The 16924-nt window shown below is 43.8% G+C and overlaps 1 protein-coding gene across 1 annotated transcript in view; it reads left to right on the top strand.

Moving 5' to 3' along the window:
- The window catches only part of ERN1 (endoplasmic reticulum to nucleus signaling 1), an 82863-nt gene that overhangs the window by 13909 nt on the left and 52030 nt on the right, over positions 1-16924 (top strand). Inside the window, exon 2 of the mRNA XM_079903998.1 lies at positions 12526-12646. Within this exon, the coding sequence (XP_079760124.1) occupies positions 12526-12646 (121 nt within the window). The remainder of the gene's footprint in view (positions 1-12525; positions 12647-16924) is intronic.

Below are 16924 nucleotides of genomic sequence, written 5' to 3'. Positions count from 1 at the left end.
TCTCTCCAGCAGCACTGGTCTGATAGGTCCTCGAACACAGCAAATTATTTTTAGTCTCAGGGCTTTCACATAGGCTGTTTCCTCTGCCCAGGAAATTCTTCCCTTCCTTCTCCCGTTCCTGTAGATCTTAACTCAGATGTTACTCCTTCAGAAAAACCATTGACGCTGTGATCCACACCCCCTCACATGAGACCAGATTGGCTTCTCCTTTTATTCTCTTATGGTCTCTTTCATAGCACTTACTGCAATTTGCTATTCTGTTTGTGTGACATTTTTACTGCTGTGATCCCTTATTAGAGTATAAGCTCCATGAGGGCAAGAATCAGATCACTGTTGTGATTAGATCCTAGGGTCTTACACAACTCTTGATTAATCAGCATCACAAGAACTGACACTTATGTGATGCTCACTGTACACTAAGAGCTTTACATATATTAACTCATGACGCATATTAACTCAACACTCCTTTGAAGTCGGTATTATTGTTGTCCCCCATTTTACAGGTGAGAAAACCAAGGCACAGGGAGGTAAGTGACTGCCCTTCTAGCAGCCACATTATATTGCCCAGGCACTAAAAATGAAACTTAACAAATATATGTTGAATTGTTCAGCATCTTCAGAAAATGAGGGCGACTACGTAAGTGAGTTTCCAGGTAATTCAAATACAGTCCTAGAACTTGTAACGTAGTACCATTTGGTGAAAACCTTTTCAGCAGTTATACTCTTCTTCCTTCTTAAACACCACAAGCCAAACCTATTTTAACCTTGTCTTAATTATTCTAGATTGTCAGCACCAGCTCTTACACTATCGCTGTCTGCCCACCAGAGTAAGAGATGGGGAACAATTGAGGTCTGGGGCAGAGTGGATAATCAGGTTTTGAGTTTTGTTTACTTTCTGATGGTATCTTTGGCCAGCACCAATTGTTTTTAATAAAATGATCTTCCCTAATATTTACATGACTCTTGTCTTTGACATTCTTAGTATTTATTTTTCTTTGCAAGCATTCAAAGGGATATTGCTGTTCCTTAGTTTTCAAAAAAAAAAAAAAGATTTGGAAGCTTAGCCACCTTGCCCCACAGTTCAGATACCCACGGAAGCCAGTCTTCTGACCTGGAGAAGTTGGCATTGAGATTGGGTGACCTCCAGATGAGGCAGAAGACTGACAGGGACGGCGACTTTACGAAGAGAGGTCCCTGGGAGAATGGAGCCTGTTGGTGGTAGGGCATGTCCTGTTGAAGCCTGTCCCCTCCCCTCTCCTGGCCCTGGACAGCCGTTTTTCCTTTCTCCAGAGGGAGTTCTGTCCTTCTTGGTGTCTGGAAGGGATTCCTCCTTGAACCCAAAGGCGTGGTATCTCCTTGCTGGTAATTCTTTCCTGCTCCTGTTTCCCTCCTACCCTTGATGAGCTGGAGGAAGCAGCATCCTTCCATCTCAGCCAGTTTCTCAGTCCTCAGTTTTCACACCACAACTCCATAGGTTTGGTTGTGCCAAGTCTTCCAACCAGTTTCTGACGCTTTCCTGTCTCTGTCCAAGTGTGTGAAAGTTGCACTGAGATGTTTACATTTGCCTCTCAGAGGAGCCTGGAAAATAGAAACCTATGCTGAGGGACTTCCCTGGTGGTGCAGTGGTTAAGAATCCGCCTGCCAATGCGGGGGACACGGGTTCGAGCCCTGGTCCAGGAAGATCCCACATGCCGCAGAGCAACTAAGCACGTGCATCACAACTGCTGAAGCCCGCGTGGCTAGAGCCCGTGCTCTGCAACGAGAGAAGCCACCGCAATGAGAAGACCGCGCACCGCAGCAAAGAGTAGACCCCGCTCGCTGCAACTAGAGAAAGCCTGTGCGCATCAGTGAAGACCCAATGCAGCCAAAAATAAATAAATTTATTTAAAAGAATAAGGAAACCTATGCTGAGATTATGGAAATCCTGTGGCATGAGATTTTATTTTTTCTTATTTATTTATTCAAAATTTGTTTTATTGAAGTATAGTTGATTTACGATGTTATGTTAGTTTCTACTGTACAGAAGAGTGATTCAGTTATATATATACTTTTTTCATATTCTTTTCCATTATGGTTTATCACAGGATATTGAATATAGTTCCCTGTGCTATACAGTAGGATCTTGTTGTTTATAAGATTTTCTTTCTCATGAAAAAGTCAATATTCAGACCCATATTTCCTTCTTTTTTTTTGAGCATCTTATTCCTGCTAAGTGAAGCAGTCACAGCTCACTGCGTGAGGCTCATTGGTGTATGTATGTCATTAAAATGGTCCTTGCTGTTCAAAGCTAGACCTTGTTGTCCCATGCTAATCAGTAATGTGCGTTTCCTTGGCACTGGCATGAAAAGAATGACTCGCTTCATCAAAGGAATGGGCAGTGGCCACTGTATCATCATCATCATCAAAGAGCACTTTTTTTAAGCCTTTAGAACTGGGCTGGATAAATGTATTGCAGGAATTTTTTTTTATGGTGGCTAAGTCTGTGACCTTTGACTTTCTGTGATGTTATCCCCGCCCACTTAGATCTACAGCGAGATCTCAGGAATTTTTATCCAGAGCATTTTTTTAAAGACCCCACCCTGTATAATTCGCAGTGCCTTTTGGCATATTGGGTGTCTGTGTAGAATCTACAAATGACCAATTTGGTGTCTCATCCAAAAGATCCTACCCCCATATCAGAGGAGAGTGCAGATCTCCATCTGCCCCAGCAGGACAGCTCAGCAGGGTTGAGCCCCAGGCCTCAAGTAATTGAAGCTTATGTTTCTCAGAGAGCCATGATTTAAAGCAGTGAAATTACAGTGTGGTGTAGTGGGCAGAGGTCCAGAAGGGGAAGCAGAGACCGTGGCTCCAGTCCTGTGTCTACAGTTAAGTGTCCGTGGCGCCTTGGGATAGTCCCTTCACCTCTCTGGACCTTGACTTCCTCCTCTGTGAACTGAGAGGTTTGGGTAAGGTGATCTTCAGTTATTTTCACCTCTGAAGTTACGTATCCCAGAAGCTGTAAACAGCCCTTCCTGTTTGCTCTGGGGCAGGTGGCGTGGTGGACTGGGCCAGCAGGGCAGTGGGTAATCTTCAGATGTACTTCAGACAGTGGGGCTTCTGGCTAGGGCGAGTCAGTCTGGCCAGGTAGCTCACCTTCAGCCATGTTTCATAGTGTTTGACTCCCATTATAAAGCTCGGCAGCATCTGGCAAGCATAGGTGGCAATTATGTCACCAATGCAGTTGTTTGTAGATAATTTTTATTTAACTAGAGCATTTGTCCACTTTCTACTCAACCCCTTCCATTCCCCATCCCCCCAAAAGAAATCTCTCACCAAGTGTAAAGAGCAAAATTGACAGTTTCAGATTAGTTGCTATTATCAGGACTGAAAAATTTGGTATCTAATTGAGTCTTTTCTTCTTCCCCTTGGGGTTTTTGTATGAAGACTTCCTAATAATAGGTTTAACTGCAGTTGAATAAACATGCTCAAATGGATCAAATCTGGCTTTTTGTAAGGCAGGTAGTCCCTTTATGAATTTACGGTCTAAGTTAGACCTTTACTAGTGTAGTTTGCTTACGATGCTACTCCATTAAGGTAAGTGAGCCTAATAGGTTTCTCAGTTTTTACAAGGCCTGAATTGCTGCTGTTTCCCTGCAATGAAGACAACAAAATAACAGTGGCAAGACGCGCATTCTAAATCGCAACCTCAGGGCTTCCCTGGTGGTCCAGTGGTTAAGACTCCATGCCTCCACTGCAGGGGTCACAGGTTCAATCCCTGGTCAGGGAACTAAGATCCCACTTGCTTCATGGTATGGCCAAAAAAAAAAAAAAAAACTCAACCACTAAATGATGGTGAAACCTTGGGTTTTAGTTTTTTTAATTATTATTAATTAATTAATTTATTTATTTTATTTTTGGCTGTGTTGGATCTTCATTGCTGCACACAGGCTTTCTCTAGTTGTGGTGAGCAGGGGCTACCCCTCGTTGCTGTGCACAGGCTTCTTATTGTGGTGGCTTCTCTTGTTGTGGAGCACGGGCTCTAGACCCGTGGGTTCAGTAGTTGTGACATACAGGCTCAGTAGTTGTGGCTCATGGGTTCTAGAGTGCAGGCTCAGTAGTTGTGACTCATGGGCTTAGCTGCTCCGCAGCACGTGGGATCTTCCCGGACCAGGGCTCGAACCCGTGTCCCATGCATTGGCAGGCGGAGTCTTAACCACTGTGCCACCAGGGAAGTCCCTGGGTTTTAGTTTTAATATTATAAAATGCTTGAGGGGGCTTCCCTGGTGGCGCAGTGGTTGAGAGTCTGCCTCCAATGCAGGGGACACGGGTTCGAGCCCTGGTCCGGGAAGATCCCACATGCCACGGAGCAACTAGGCCCGTGAGCCATGATTACTGAGCCTGCGCGTCTGGAGCCTGTGCTCCGCGACAAGAGAGGCCGCGATAGTGAGAGGCCCGCGCACCGCAATGAAGAGTGGCCCCCACTTGCCGCAAATGGAGAAAGCCCTCGCGCAGAAACGAAGACCCAACACAGCCATAAATAAATAAATAAATAATTTTAAAAATTAAAAAAATAATAATAATAAATAAAATAAAATGCTTGAGGACCTTAGGGATGTGATGCCACCCTAAGAACGAGGGCTTGGTTCCTTGTGGTGAAAGGTCTCCTGTAGCGCCTTTCATGCCCAAGTGTATTTCCTCCTCCCTTGGTGTCGATATAAGTTGATGGCAGAGAGACCGTGAAGACAAATGGAACTGCCAGCTGCTTGAACTTAGACTCTTAGCCTGGGGCCCCAGAACCAGTTGGGGAAGTATCTTCACCTGTTGTGAAATTAGCATACCTTTGCTCTCAGGAATAAAGTGGACTGTTTGAGGAACCTTTTATCAGACCCATTAAAGGAGTAGCCTGAACCACTGAAGAATTGTTAGCTGTCTTGGGTGGTGGTGGATTACACCACATGCAAGAATTGCCACAAATACTAGTTTAACTCTCTCAGTTGCTTAGTTTGGAAACCACACAGTGCTGTTCAGTTAGGCCCTGACCTTTACTGCATCCCAACCAGATACCTGACTCCCATCCAAAGCAAATGTCATGGTTACCTTTATTGACCTAGTATCAGGAAACACAGCAGCCGATGGGCTGATTAAAAGGAACTATATGGTTGATAGATTATTGCTGACCTACACACAGGTAAACAAAGTGTAACAGGGTTTGGAATGATTTTGTAATAGATTGAAATCGTTAAGACGTAGACACAATTAAGTCTCTTAGTATCACCAGTGTTTTAATTCCGTTCTTAATCTTTAGTCTACTGAACTAGGATAAACCCAATGAGGTTTCTGTGTCACTCTGTACAGATGACTGTACAGAAGTCTCCACATTTGGAGCGGAGTGCTTTACTCTTGGGTCAGGTGTGTAAATGAGACGGGGAGTGGGGAGCAGGGTTTGATTAGAATAAAAATCTTCGTCGTATCTGTCTAATCAGGCCTTTACCTAAGATACCTTCAAAGGAAGACCTTTGGGAGCTGCTAGTTTAGCCTGCTGTCCTGGTCATTATGAGGCGTACACTCATGTAGGCTGTATTTCTCAACAAGGGACCATTATGTAATGGGTGTGTGCTGGCATTTACTGGGTACGGATTTCAATCTTACGCTGCTTTGGTGAATTCTTGGTAGTTTTTTGGCCATCATTGAGCACAGTCTTCTGCCATGTGGCCAGATGGCATTAGAATGCTTGGTAGTTGTGTGATGCAGCCAGAATTGCAAATGGCCAGGTTTTGCTGGAGTTTATAGGCTGAAGTAGATGATACGGCTGCAAATAGAATTGTAGATACAGATGTCCTTTTTCTGAATGTCGTTTAGTGCCTACCGAGGGACTGTGTTACATAATACTATTTTGAGGAACTTCGTGCTGAATTGCACAGGTTTCCTTTTTTTTATTTTTGGAGAGAAGCCCTTTAGGACTGGCATCCGTTATGGCACGCCAGGAAGTGTCTTACCCATACCTCTCAAAATCAGCTCACCCATCCTGCAGCTTTCAGCTGATTATAGCCAGCAGAAGGATCCAGTCTATTTGCCATTAGCCCTCACCTCTGCTTTCGTATCCATCAGAAACCTCCCTCACCACGTGCACACACGCACACGTGCAGTCTTACTTTCTCTCCCCTTTAAGGTCCTTTGCCATTGGTACGTCCCCCGGCAGAGAATGCCCTTCTCACCTCTGAGCATTATTGCTAAGGTTAATAATTATAAGCTCTGATTCCCTAGCACATTCTAATCCATTTGCAATTTATTACTCTACATTTCGTGACATGCAATTTTAATTGTTTTCAAGATTTTGCGTGTCCTAAGTAGCAAAACAAAATAGCTTGGAAATCTCTCTTATGTAATCCTTCCCTCACTTGCGTACCTGTTTTAAGTCCTACCTGTGATACCATCATGTGTATTCATCAACCAACCAGAAGTCCCCTTACTTTCGCTTTACCTCTGTAGCCCGCTGTCCAGTGGCTTTGAGCTGTGGCAGGGAGCCCCGCACTGTACAAGGCAGCCTGGTTGTTGGTGGCAGGTTGTAGGTTCCAGGGATTTAGGTGCACACTCCGTTGTGTAAGGATATTCTATTGGAAACATGCTAATATCCATGCTAGACTTAACACAAGTATGGTATTTATAGTTTGGAGGAATGGTTTTCTTAACCTTAAGTAAATAAAACTAAAGTGAGGCTTATACAATATAACATTGCATAATCCAATGAACACTGAAGAAAGATTAGTTAAAAAAAATAAAACAAAACACCAACAACCCCCAAAACCCCAGCCTCTCAGCTAATTCTGGAAATCAGTGTGGTACTCCTAAAAGAAAAAATATATATGTCATTTTGTTATTAGCCGGATTATTGTATTCTAATATTATTATAAATGTCTTGGTCTGTTGGAATGGAGGTAAGAAGAGGAGAAGTTTCTCAGGAAAGATTTTTATTCTAATCATTTTTACTGTTTTTACTTCTACTATGCTAATGCTGCCATATAAATTCAGCTTTTGGAGATGGACACTTGGGTTAGACCCGATCAGTTTGCACACCACCTGAGAAGTGCATGGCTCTCTTGTTCACAGTGCGGGTCTTCTCTGTGTGTGCACAACTTTTGTGTGGGGGTAGAACACACTAGTTTGGGAAATAGAAACGATACTGCGGTACTCTTCAAGTGCAGATCACTTTGGAAAGCTGGATATGAGACGTGTGTGCGTGGCCCACTTTTTCCCCTGACTTTGAGATGAAAGGTCTGTGCAAAGTTTATTAATCTTATTTCTGACCCTTGTTATTAGGTAGTCAGTTACCCTGTGGGCTGGTTCTTGAAATACCTATCTGAAATTTAAGAATTCCAATGTTTCTTTGGAAAATGCAGCCTTTTGGGAAACCTTGATGGGGAGCACAGGGCTGCCCTGTGTTCTGCCTCAGAGCAGCATGCAGCCTGCTTCCTGCTGTTCTTCCTCAGGTGCCAGAGGGTGGGTGCAGGGGAGCAGCCACTTCAGTGATAGCCTGGCAGCTGGAACCGAGCCCCGGCCTTGCTGACTCTTCTCCTCCAGCTGCTGGTGGTGAGCCACCTCTGGCCTGACCCACCCCAAGTACTAGTTCAGAAATTGGTGGGTTTGTGTTAGAGGCTTGTTTCATTTGTTTTTGTGCTACCTAAACACATATCTGTCCCTTCTGTCCATAGTGCTCTTTACTGAAGACTTTTTTCTAAACAAAGTTATCTCAGAACTTGTTTTAGAAGACTTTTTTTCTTACCTGAAGTACAAGCAGTTGAGGTCATTAATGCAGGAGCAACTGACAATTAGCTGAGTTTAGAATATTAGAGAATGAAATCGTCGGCGACTACTACCTTTTAATCATCTCTGTATGAGCAGTTGGTAGCTGCTTTCATGTCTTTGTGGGAAATGCAAAGCAAGTGGTGCATTTTATGCAGTGGTGTATCTGCTGGAGTTTGGGAAATCTTGCTTTATAATCAGAACATTGAACATGAGGATCCAGCCCCGGAATTATGTTTTCACGGGAGGGAGTTCTGGCTGAGCAGGGCGGCAGTGAGGACTGTTTTTACCACGGAATCAACACAAGTGAAATAAGCTGGTTTTACAGACACTCACTTCCCTAGCATCATCTGGTCCGAATTGCCAGGCTCCATGGTCCTCAGACGGGGCATTCCCAGAATTGTTATGTCAGGGTCACCTCGTGTGAGAGGACGTATGTGGCCAGACTTCCATGAGGACCAATTGGCTAATGGATGTCTCGTTTTAGGCTGGACTAGATTCCCTGCCACTTACCTCTACAATGTCACTGCAATTACTTTTTTAGAAGTCACTGCCGAAGCCAGGAGTGTATAACCCACTTGTTTGAAAAATGAGTCAGATTCCAGGTAATCAACTTGAAACAGATCTGCAGGATCAGCCTTTTCTCTCTGCTTTCAGGCTCTCTGGAAACTAGTTTGCATAACTCTAGGGCCTGCTGCTAATTCATCCATTGCAGGGAAAAGGGAGCACCGACAGGGTGAAGGTGATATGCAAGGTCATTATTGTGAAGCAGTGTTTTTAGATGTTTGGGTACAAATAGTTCTCAGCTGTGCTCCATATCGCACATTGCATCTAGAAGCTTATTGAAGTCACGTGAGTTATAGCAACTATATCTGAAAGCAAACATTTTCATGCTTTAAAAAACGCTGGGGGAAAAAGGCAGAAATCTTGTAGTATTAATTTGCCTGATGAGAGAATAACGCTGTTCAGAGTGGCTCGTTCTAATTTGAAAATGTCAAGACCTTCAAAGAAGAGAAAAATCTGTCGGGTTGATGGGGTTTGTGACGTGACTGCGGACATTGTGATTCATTCAGCGCTCTCAGTTGCTAAATTCAACTCCTAGCCAAACCTGGTCTTTTTGAGATTTTTTAGAAGACTGTATTAGTTATGTGATTAGTGTTTTATTTCGAGTCGCCAGCCAACCATAGACAATTGCTCTTCCTGTGGTTTCCAAGGTGCTCAAACAAGGCAGGTGGCTTCTGTTTCCACGCTGGTCGTGGAGCAGCACTGATATGTTTTAGTAACTATTGGCCCCTTTTAATAATATCAGTACTGTGATAAGATGTATTGGAGGCATTTAGTTAATTATAGTTGTACTGTAGGCTTTAATAACAGCAAAACTTTTCTATTCTGGACACACACTCTCTGACTGGGAGACCTCTGTGTTTCTAAACTTTTGTCCCTTGTTTGGTGGATATCAGTGATCAAAGGTGATCAGGTTGCCTAATATCCTGAGGTGGAAAGTGCGTCTGGAACTTAGGGGCTCGCTGAAGCTCCTTTAAATCCCAGCTTGTCTTCCACCTGCTAACTTGTCCATCTCCTTTATATTTTATGAAAACTTCATTGCATATTACATGATCATATTATAGAAAATTTAGAAAATAGAGGAGAAAAACTATAGCTTTAATTTTACAATATTTTCTTCATCTTTTTTTTCTATAGATATATTAAAAAATAGCTGTGTGTGTGTGTGGTGGTGGGGGTGGTTAGGACTGTTTCAGTCTCAAGGGACAGAAACCTAGTTCCAATGAGTTTAAGAGGGGAATTGACTGCAAGGATTAGGTGTCCATGGGCCCAAGGACAGGAGCTTGGCCAGGCCTGAGGAGCAGTGGAGGCCAGGGCCCCTCTCCCAGCCTTTCAGCCATGTTTCTTCTCAGGCCTCTTCCTTCCTTCCTCCCTCCCTCCCTCTCTCTCTCTCTTTCTTTCTTCCTTCCTTCCTTTCTTTCTCTCTCTTTCTTCCCTCCCTCCCCCCCTTTCTTTCTTTCCCTTCCTTCCTCCCTTCCTCCCTCTCATCCAGCGTTTTCCACATGGCGGAAAACGTATCCACAGAAATCTCCCAAGTTTAATTGCTTAGTACTTCAGCCACCCAGATTGTTCAACCCAATTCTGGTGTGATTCCCAAGACCTTAAAGATGGTTGTTCCTAGGGTAACTATGTGACAGGTGGAGGGGATTTCCACCTGTTGGCACCCAGATATGCATCCATCTTCCCTTTTCATTTATTCAGTCTTCCACTGCCCCCACCTGACTTCATGCGGCACCCCACATCAAGCTGCAGACCATTCCCCTTTCTCCGTGAGAGGCAGCCTGCCCACCCCTCCAAGTCCCATTTGGCTCCAGTCCTCAGTGATCGTCACAGGGTCACTGTTCTCCAGGCCCGGTGCTCCGGGTGATGTGTGTTCCTCTGGTTCAGGTATGAGCAGGTCCAGATGAGGCTTGTCACCATCAGTACCCTGTGACCTAAAATAATTTTAAACCCCCCGAAATAGTTGGTGTACAAGACCTTTGGATTCTGCCTAGGGCAGATGCTACCCTTGGGGCTTCCGTTTTCCTAGCCAGGCTGTACTGAGACTGATTTCCTCGTTGCAAAGGTGGCGTTCAAAGCAGACTCCTCTTCTTCATCCTTAAGGCTTTACATGGAGAGTAGACTCAGCGGGTAGGGGTAAGGCTTGCTGTTGTTTCCCTCATTCCAGGTGAGGAGCCCTGGTCCTGGGCAAAGTGGAGGGCGGAACTTCTTCCCCTCTAGGCCAGACACATGCAAGAGGTGAGAGGAAGTTCTGGCAGCCGCTTTGCCCCCTTGTCAGGAGGTTTCCACCTTGGAAAAGGAATGCAAGGACTGGAGTGTTTGTCCTGCCACCTCAGGCTGCCCTGGAGAGAGCCACTGAACTTTCCCTTTTGAAGGATTAACTAGTGTCATCCTGGCTTTTACCAAGAGTGACCAGGTATTTTGGGATCAGGCTTCCATGCACAAGTAACCCTCCAGTCTCTATGTTCTGTGCTAAAGGCCAGCCATACTCCTATATTTTAAAAATAGCATTTGTACCAAAATTCAAACTGTCGCAGTGTAAGCAAGTTGCATTGACCTATTATTATTATTATTATTTTTTGCGATATGCGGGCCTCTCACTGTTGTGGCCTCTCCCGTTGCGGAGCACAGGCTCCGGACACGCAGGCTCAGCGGCCATGGCTCACGGGCCCAGCCGCTCCGCGGCATGTGGGATCTTCCTGGACCGGGGCACGAACCCGCGCCCCCTGCATCGGCAGGCGGACTCTCAACCACTGCGCCACCAGGGAAGCCCCACCTTGACCTATTTTTAATTCAAGACCTACAGGAACCAGCTGATTGGTGGGACAGTATAGTGACAAAGAAAGAGAAAATCTCATTACAAGGTGGCATTGCTGAGTGGGCCCAGACCTCAAAAGGGTGTTGTCCTAGGAAACCGTACCAGCTATCACCTGCTCATGTGTGTGTACATGCACACACACACACACACACACACACACAGCTGCTCCCATGGAAACCATGTGGATGAGTGTACTGTTCCTAGCAAAGCTAGAGGACGGGCAGGCCAAAAAAAAAAAAGATCTGTCCAGTATAATTATAACCACAGTGCACATTAAATTTTGGATTCTATATTTTTCACATGATAACATATGCAAGCATTCTTCTATATTGTAGATTCTTTCAAGTGCTATTTTAATAATTACATAATATTCCATTGACTTTGTCATAATTTGTTTCAACCATTTAGAAGTTCAGGTCTTAAAAAAAAAAAAATCGAGGTCTTTCCTGTTTTTTGTGTTTGTAAATGGGCTGTAATGAGTAACGTTGTGCAAAGAGCTTTTTCCATATCCAGAGTTATTTCTTTAGGATGTAGAAGTGGAGCTACAGGATCAGAAATATGAGTACTTTTATGCTTTCCAGAAAGGTTGTGCTAACTTATCATTTTCATTGCCAGTCAACGATGGATGAGAAAGTGAATCTCACTACCTTTGGCTATTTTCTGTAAAATTTTTTTTTTAATTCATTAAGCATAAGAAGTACATTTTGATTTAAATTATATTTTGCTTATAAGTAAAGAATCATTTGGATCATGTTTTTTATACATTTTCTTTCATAACATGTCTCTCTCAAAATCTTGGTGTTTTATTATTATATAAACTCTTTATGAGTTTATGAGAACTGTTTTTCCTATTTTGCTTTAAATATTTCCCCCCAATTCCCTGCCTTTTAAAATTTCGTTAAGTGCGTGTGGGAGTGTGTAGGTGTGCTGGCATTCTTGCAAGATGGAGTCTTGCAAGATAACCAGGTTTTAGAAGGTAAGATATAACCAAGAGAAGGAAGTCAGTTTGAAAGCTGAGCATACTTTCTCTGTTTCAGTGGAGGCTGGCCTTGGATTATTTCAGAATCCCCATCCCTGACGTGTTAGGTCATAAGCCCGTGTGCAGGAAGGATTGCTGCTCAGATAGAATAAGGCAGCCTGGTTCTAGTCCTGACCCAGCTGTTGTCCAAGATGTTGTCCATCTTGTCAGTTCAGCAGCAAACCTTGATGGGAACTTAGGCTCGTCAGCCTCGGTTTCTTCATCTGTAAGGTGGTGGATTTTAGAAGGATAACTTTTGGGGTAAGGGAGGGGCCTGTCTGTGATTGTACATGCCCAAGGTGAGGACTCATATTGACCACGTAGATTCTTCTGCCTCTCATTGCAGATTTTTGGAAGTCCCAGCACTGTGACACTTCCTGAAACCTTGTTGTTTGTATCAACCCTGGACGGAAGTTTGCATGCCGTCAGCAAGAGGACAGGCTCAATCAAATGGACTTTGAAAGAAGGTAATTTAGATTTAGTCCTTGGGTAACATGGACATTTGCTCAGCTGCTTCCAAGGAAACATTCCAGAAAAAGAGAAAAACAGTTATACATTAGTTAATAAAATTAAAAAGGATAATGGAGTCAAGGAGAAGAGAGGGGTTGCACTCAAAGAATATGTTTACAGCTTGAGTTGTGATTATCCGCTAAGTGTATCAGTTGAGACAAGCTATATCTTTCTTCTTATTATTATTATTTTGCTTCTGTCTGGATTTCATGTCTAAATGGCTCTAGGCTTTTCTGTTACTAGTTCTGGCTGGTTGGTCTTTAGGAAGACATGCTGCTTTAAATTTTTTTTTGAGTTCTAATGATTAGAATCTTGTAATCATAATTACAAGAAGGTATCTTCTCTAACCTCAAATTACTGATTTGTTTTTATAGAGGCTGAAATAACTGAGGGCTGTAAGATTTGACATTCATCCAAGTTAGTCACTTTATTGGCTCTTTACATCAAGGGAAGTAGAGGACTAAGCTTGTCTCTCATTTAATCTACTGTGCTTCCATTTTATGATCTTGTCTTCCTGGTGATGGTTGGCAGCCTGGAGTCCCAACAGCTGGGAAATTGTATTCAATTCCCAAACTACTCTTCCCTGATAAAAGCCAGGCAAATCCCAGGATTGGGGGCTTCAGAGTCATCTTTATTATTCAGTCCTGTCATAATTCTCCTTTGTCCCTAAATTCAGGTCTGACCGGTATGTTCTCTTTCGTCACTAATCTGTGACTCATTATTCTCATGAGCACAACAAGTGTTTTCCCTTCATTAATAAAATGTTCCAAAACAGTATTTTACATGGAAAAATATTGGTGTATATCAGAAGGTCACACATCATCTTGTCAATTCAGCAGCAAACGTTACCATCCATAGATGCTGGCAGCTGGGGTACCACAGACTGCCCTCCCTCACCTGCTGGGCCTGCTTGGATCAGCAAGGACTTTAAGTGACGAAAAGGACCAGGTCTCTCAGAAGTGAGGGGCCACAAGAAGATGGGAGAGCCCAGTTTGGGCAGTGCCTTACAGTCTCCCAGAATATTATCTGTGCTCTTTCTCCTCATGTTTATGCAGAGTTCTTTATATTTCAGAATTTCTGATGTTGTCCAGAGATGGAAATCAACAAGTCACAAAAGGATTGAGATAAACATTTTCACTGTTAAATGGTAGGGCTGTTCCCTCAGTTTCAAGTAGTCCCAGGCAGGGCATTTTTGCCCCCAAGCCACTTCATTCTTCTGCTTTGCTTTCCCCTACATGTATTGTTTTGAATTGATCTCCAAGTCTTAATTTCTGCAAGTAGCCTCGGCTCTATCCAACAAAACTGTGTCCTGCCTCGTTTGTTACTTAGCCAAACATAAGAATTAATCTGGGGACTTTCCCTGGTGGCGCAGTGGTTAAGACTCCTCGCTCCCAATGCAGGGAGCCCGGGTTCGATTCCTGGTCTGGGAACTAGATCCCACATGCATGCTGCAACTAAGAGTTCGCCTGCCACAACTAAGGAGCCCTCCTGCCTCAGCTAAGACCTAATGCAACCAAATAAATTAAGAAAATTGTTTTTAAAAATCAATCTGTTCTGTTCTGTAACTTAGAGCTTAAAGAATTTTCCTCCTTTTAAATTTAACACATGTTTAGAGAACTTAGTCTGTGAAAGATACTGTATGGGGCACAAAAAAGAAAAAGACAGCCCCTGCCCTCAGGGAGCCCACAGTCGGGAGGGAGAAATGACAAGTACATAGAACTTCAACTGGGAGCAGCCTTGTAACCGCCAAAGAGAGTGCTAGGAACTGCTGTGAGCCCGTGTCCAGCTGCGGGGGCAGGAAAGCCTCCATGCATTGGAGCTGAGCCTTGGTGGATACACTGACTTTCAGTCGGGAGTGAGGCCTGGCAAGGAGCAAAGGAGGCACCAGGTCTGGGGTGTGGGCACTGGTCCGGTTTGGGAGGAGCTGGGGGATGGAGGTGGAGGGAGGGAGGCAGGGGGGTATTGAGCCCTGTGGTAGCTCTGAGCCATTTGTACTTGAGTGAACAGGAAGTTGGGAGCCATTGACGCGGCTGAGCAGGTGAGTGACTCAGCAGGTGCTCAGCTTCCAGGTTAATCCAGCAGCAGTGCATGGGGTGACTAGAGACATGAGACAGACCTGAGAAAGAGGGGCAGCGGGAAGGGAAGAGGTGGGGAGGATGAGAGGCGTGCCAGCAATAGGATCAGGAGAATCCAGCAACTGGTTAGGTAGGCAGAGCAAGGAGGAGATAAAGGACACTTAAAGGCAGAATTAGAGAAAGCCGATTAAGGCCTAGTAATTTCAAGTAATGAAATTCAATTCAGTGAAATTTCAATATGTTCTAAGTCTCATTGTTTTTCTGAGAATAAATTGGCTTATTTTAGCTAAATTCAGCCCCGGGTAGCCTCTCTGTCTCTATTTCTATACAAAGATTAAAGATGGTAACATATATAGAGACCCTGAGTTTTCAATTTAATTTTAATCTTGCAGTTATCACTGAAGATTTCAAAATTGGTATTTCTAAACCATTAATACGTAAGTAGATTATAAAGGTATCCAGATACTGTTCTAGACCCTGAGGATACAGCAAAATACTTGCCCTCATAGAGCCTTCATTCTATGGGGCGAACAGATACAGAGATAAAGTACATAGTGGTAACTGACAAAGGATTAATCTCCAAAATATACAAGAAGCTCATGCAGCTCAACATAAAGAAAACAAACGACCCAATCCAAAAATGGGCAGAAGGCCTAAATAGACATTTCTCCAAAGAAGATATACAGACTGCCAACAAACACATGAAAGGATGCTCAACATCACTAATCATTAGAGAAATGCAAATCAAAACTACAATGAGGTATATCTCCTCACACCAGTCAGAATGGCCACCATCAAAAAATCTACAAACAATAAATGCTGGAGAGGGTGTGGAAAAAAGGGAACCCTCTTGCACTGTTGGTGGGAATGTAAATTGATGCAGCCACTATGGAGAACAGTATGGAGGTTCCTTACAAAACTAAATATAGAACTACCATATGACCCAGCAATCCCACTACTGGGCATATACCCCGAGAAAATCATAATTCAAAAAGTCATGTACCACAATGTTCACTGCAGCTCTATTTACAATAGCCAGGACATGGAAGCAACCTAAGTGTCCATGGACAGATGAATGGATAAAGAAGATGTGGCCCATATATACAATGGAATATTACTCAGCTGTAAAAAGGAACGAAATTGAGTTATTTGTAGTGTGGTGGATGGACCTAGAGTCTGTCATACAGAGTGAATTAAGTCAGAAAGAGAAAAATAAATACTGTACGCTAACACATATATATGGAATCTTAAAAAAAAGGTTCTGAAGAACCTAGGGGCAGGACAGGAATAAAGACGCAGAGAATGGACTTGAGGACAAGGGGAGGGGGAAGGGTAAGCTGGGACGAAGTGAGAGAGTGGCATGGACATCTATACACTACCAAATGTCAGATAGCTAGTGGGAAGCAGCCGCATAGCATAGGGAGATCAGCTCGGTGCTTTGTGACCACCTAGAGGGGTGGGATAGGGAGGGTGGGAGGGAGACGCAAGAGGGAGGGGATATGGGGATATATGTATATGTATAGCTGATTCACTTTGTTATGCAGCAGAAGCTAACACACCATTGTAAAGCAATTATACTCCAATAAAGATGTTTTAAAACAAAAGTACATAGTGGTGATAAGAGCTGTGGAGGAAAGGAAAACAGGGAAGTGGAACAGGGAGTGCCAGGTAGCTGGGCTGAGGTGGGGTGGGCGGGGATGCAGTTTAAAACTGGGACCCCCCACTGAGAAGGTGCCATTGAGCAAGAACCCTAGGGGGCAGGGGAGTCTTTAGGCAGAAGGCATGGGTTTCGGGGGGCAAAGGTGGGTGCGGTTGGCAGGGAGAAGAAGGGCAAAGAAGTAGGAGTGGCTGGAGTACAGTGAGGAGAGGAAGGAGAGAAGTAAGAGAGGAACTGGGAGGCCAGTCATGTTAGGGGTGCAGTGCTCCCTTAATGTGTGTGTGTGTGTGTGTGTGTGTGTGTGTGTGTGTGTGTGTGTGTATGAAGTACAGTTGACTTACAGTGTTGTGTTAGTTTCAGGTGTACAACATAGTGATTCAGTTTTTTTTGCAGATTATATTCCACTATAGGTTATTATAAGATACTGGGTATAATTCCCTGTGCTATACAGTATATCCTTGTTGCTTATCTATTTTATGTATAGTAGTTTGTATCTGTTAATC

This window comes from Stenella coeruleoalba (genome assembly GCF_951394435.1).
Source record: "Stenella coeruleoalba genome assembly, chromosome: 19".
In the NCBI taxonomy this organism is placed as follows: domain Eukaryota; kingdom Metazoa; phylum Chordata; class Mammalia; order Artiodactyla; family Delphinidae; genus Stenella; species Stenella coeruleoalba.
Note: the sequence above shows the minus strand (reverse complement) of the source record. Positions and strands in the feature narration are given on the sequence as shown.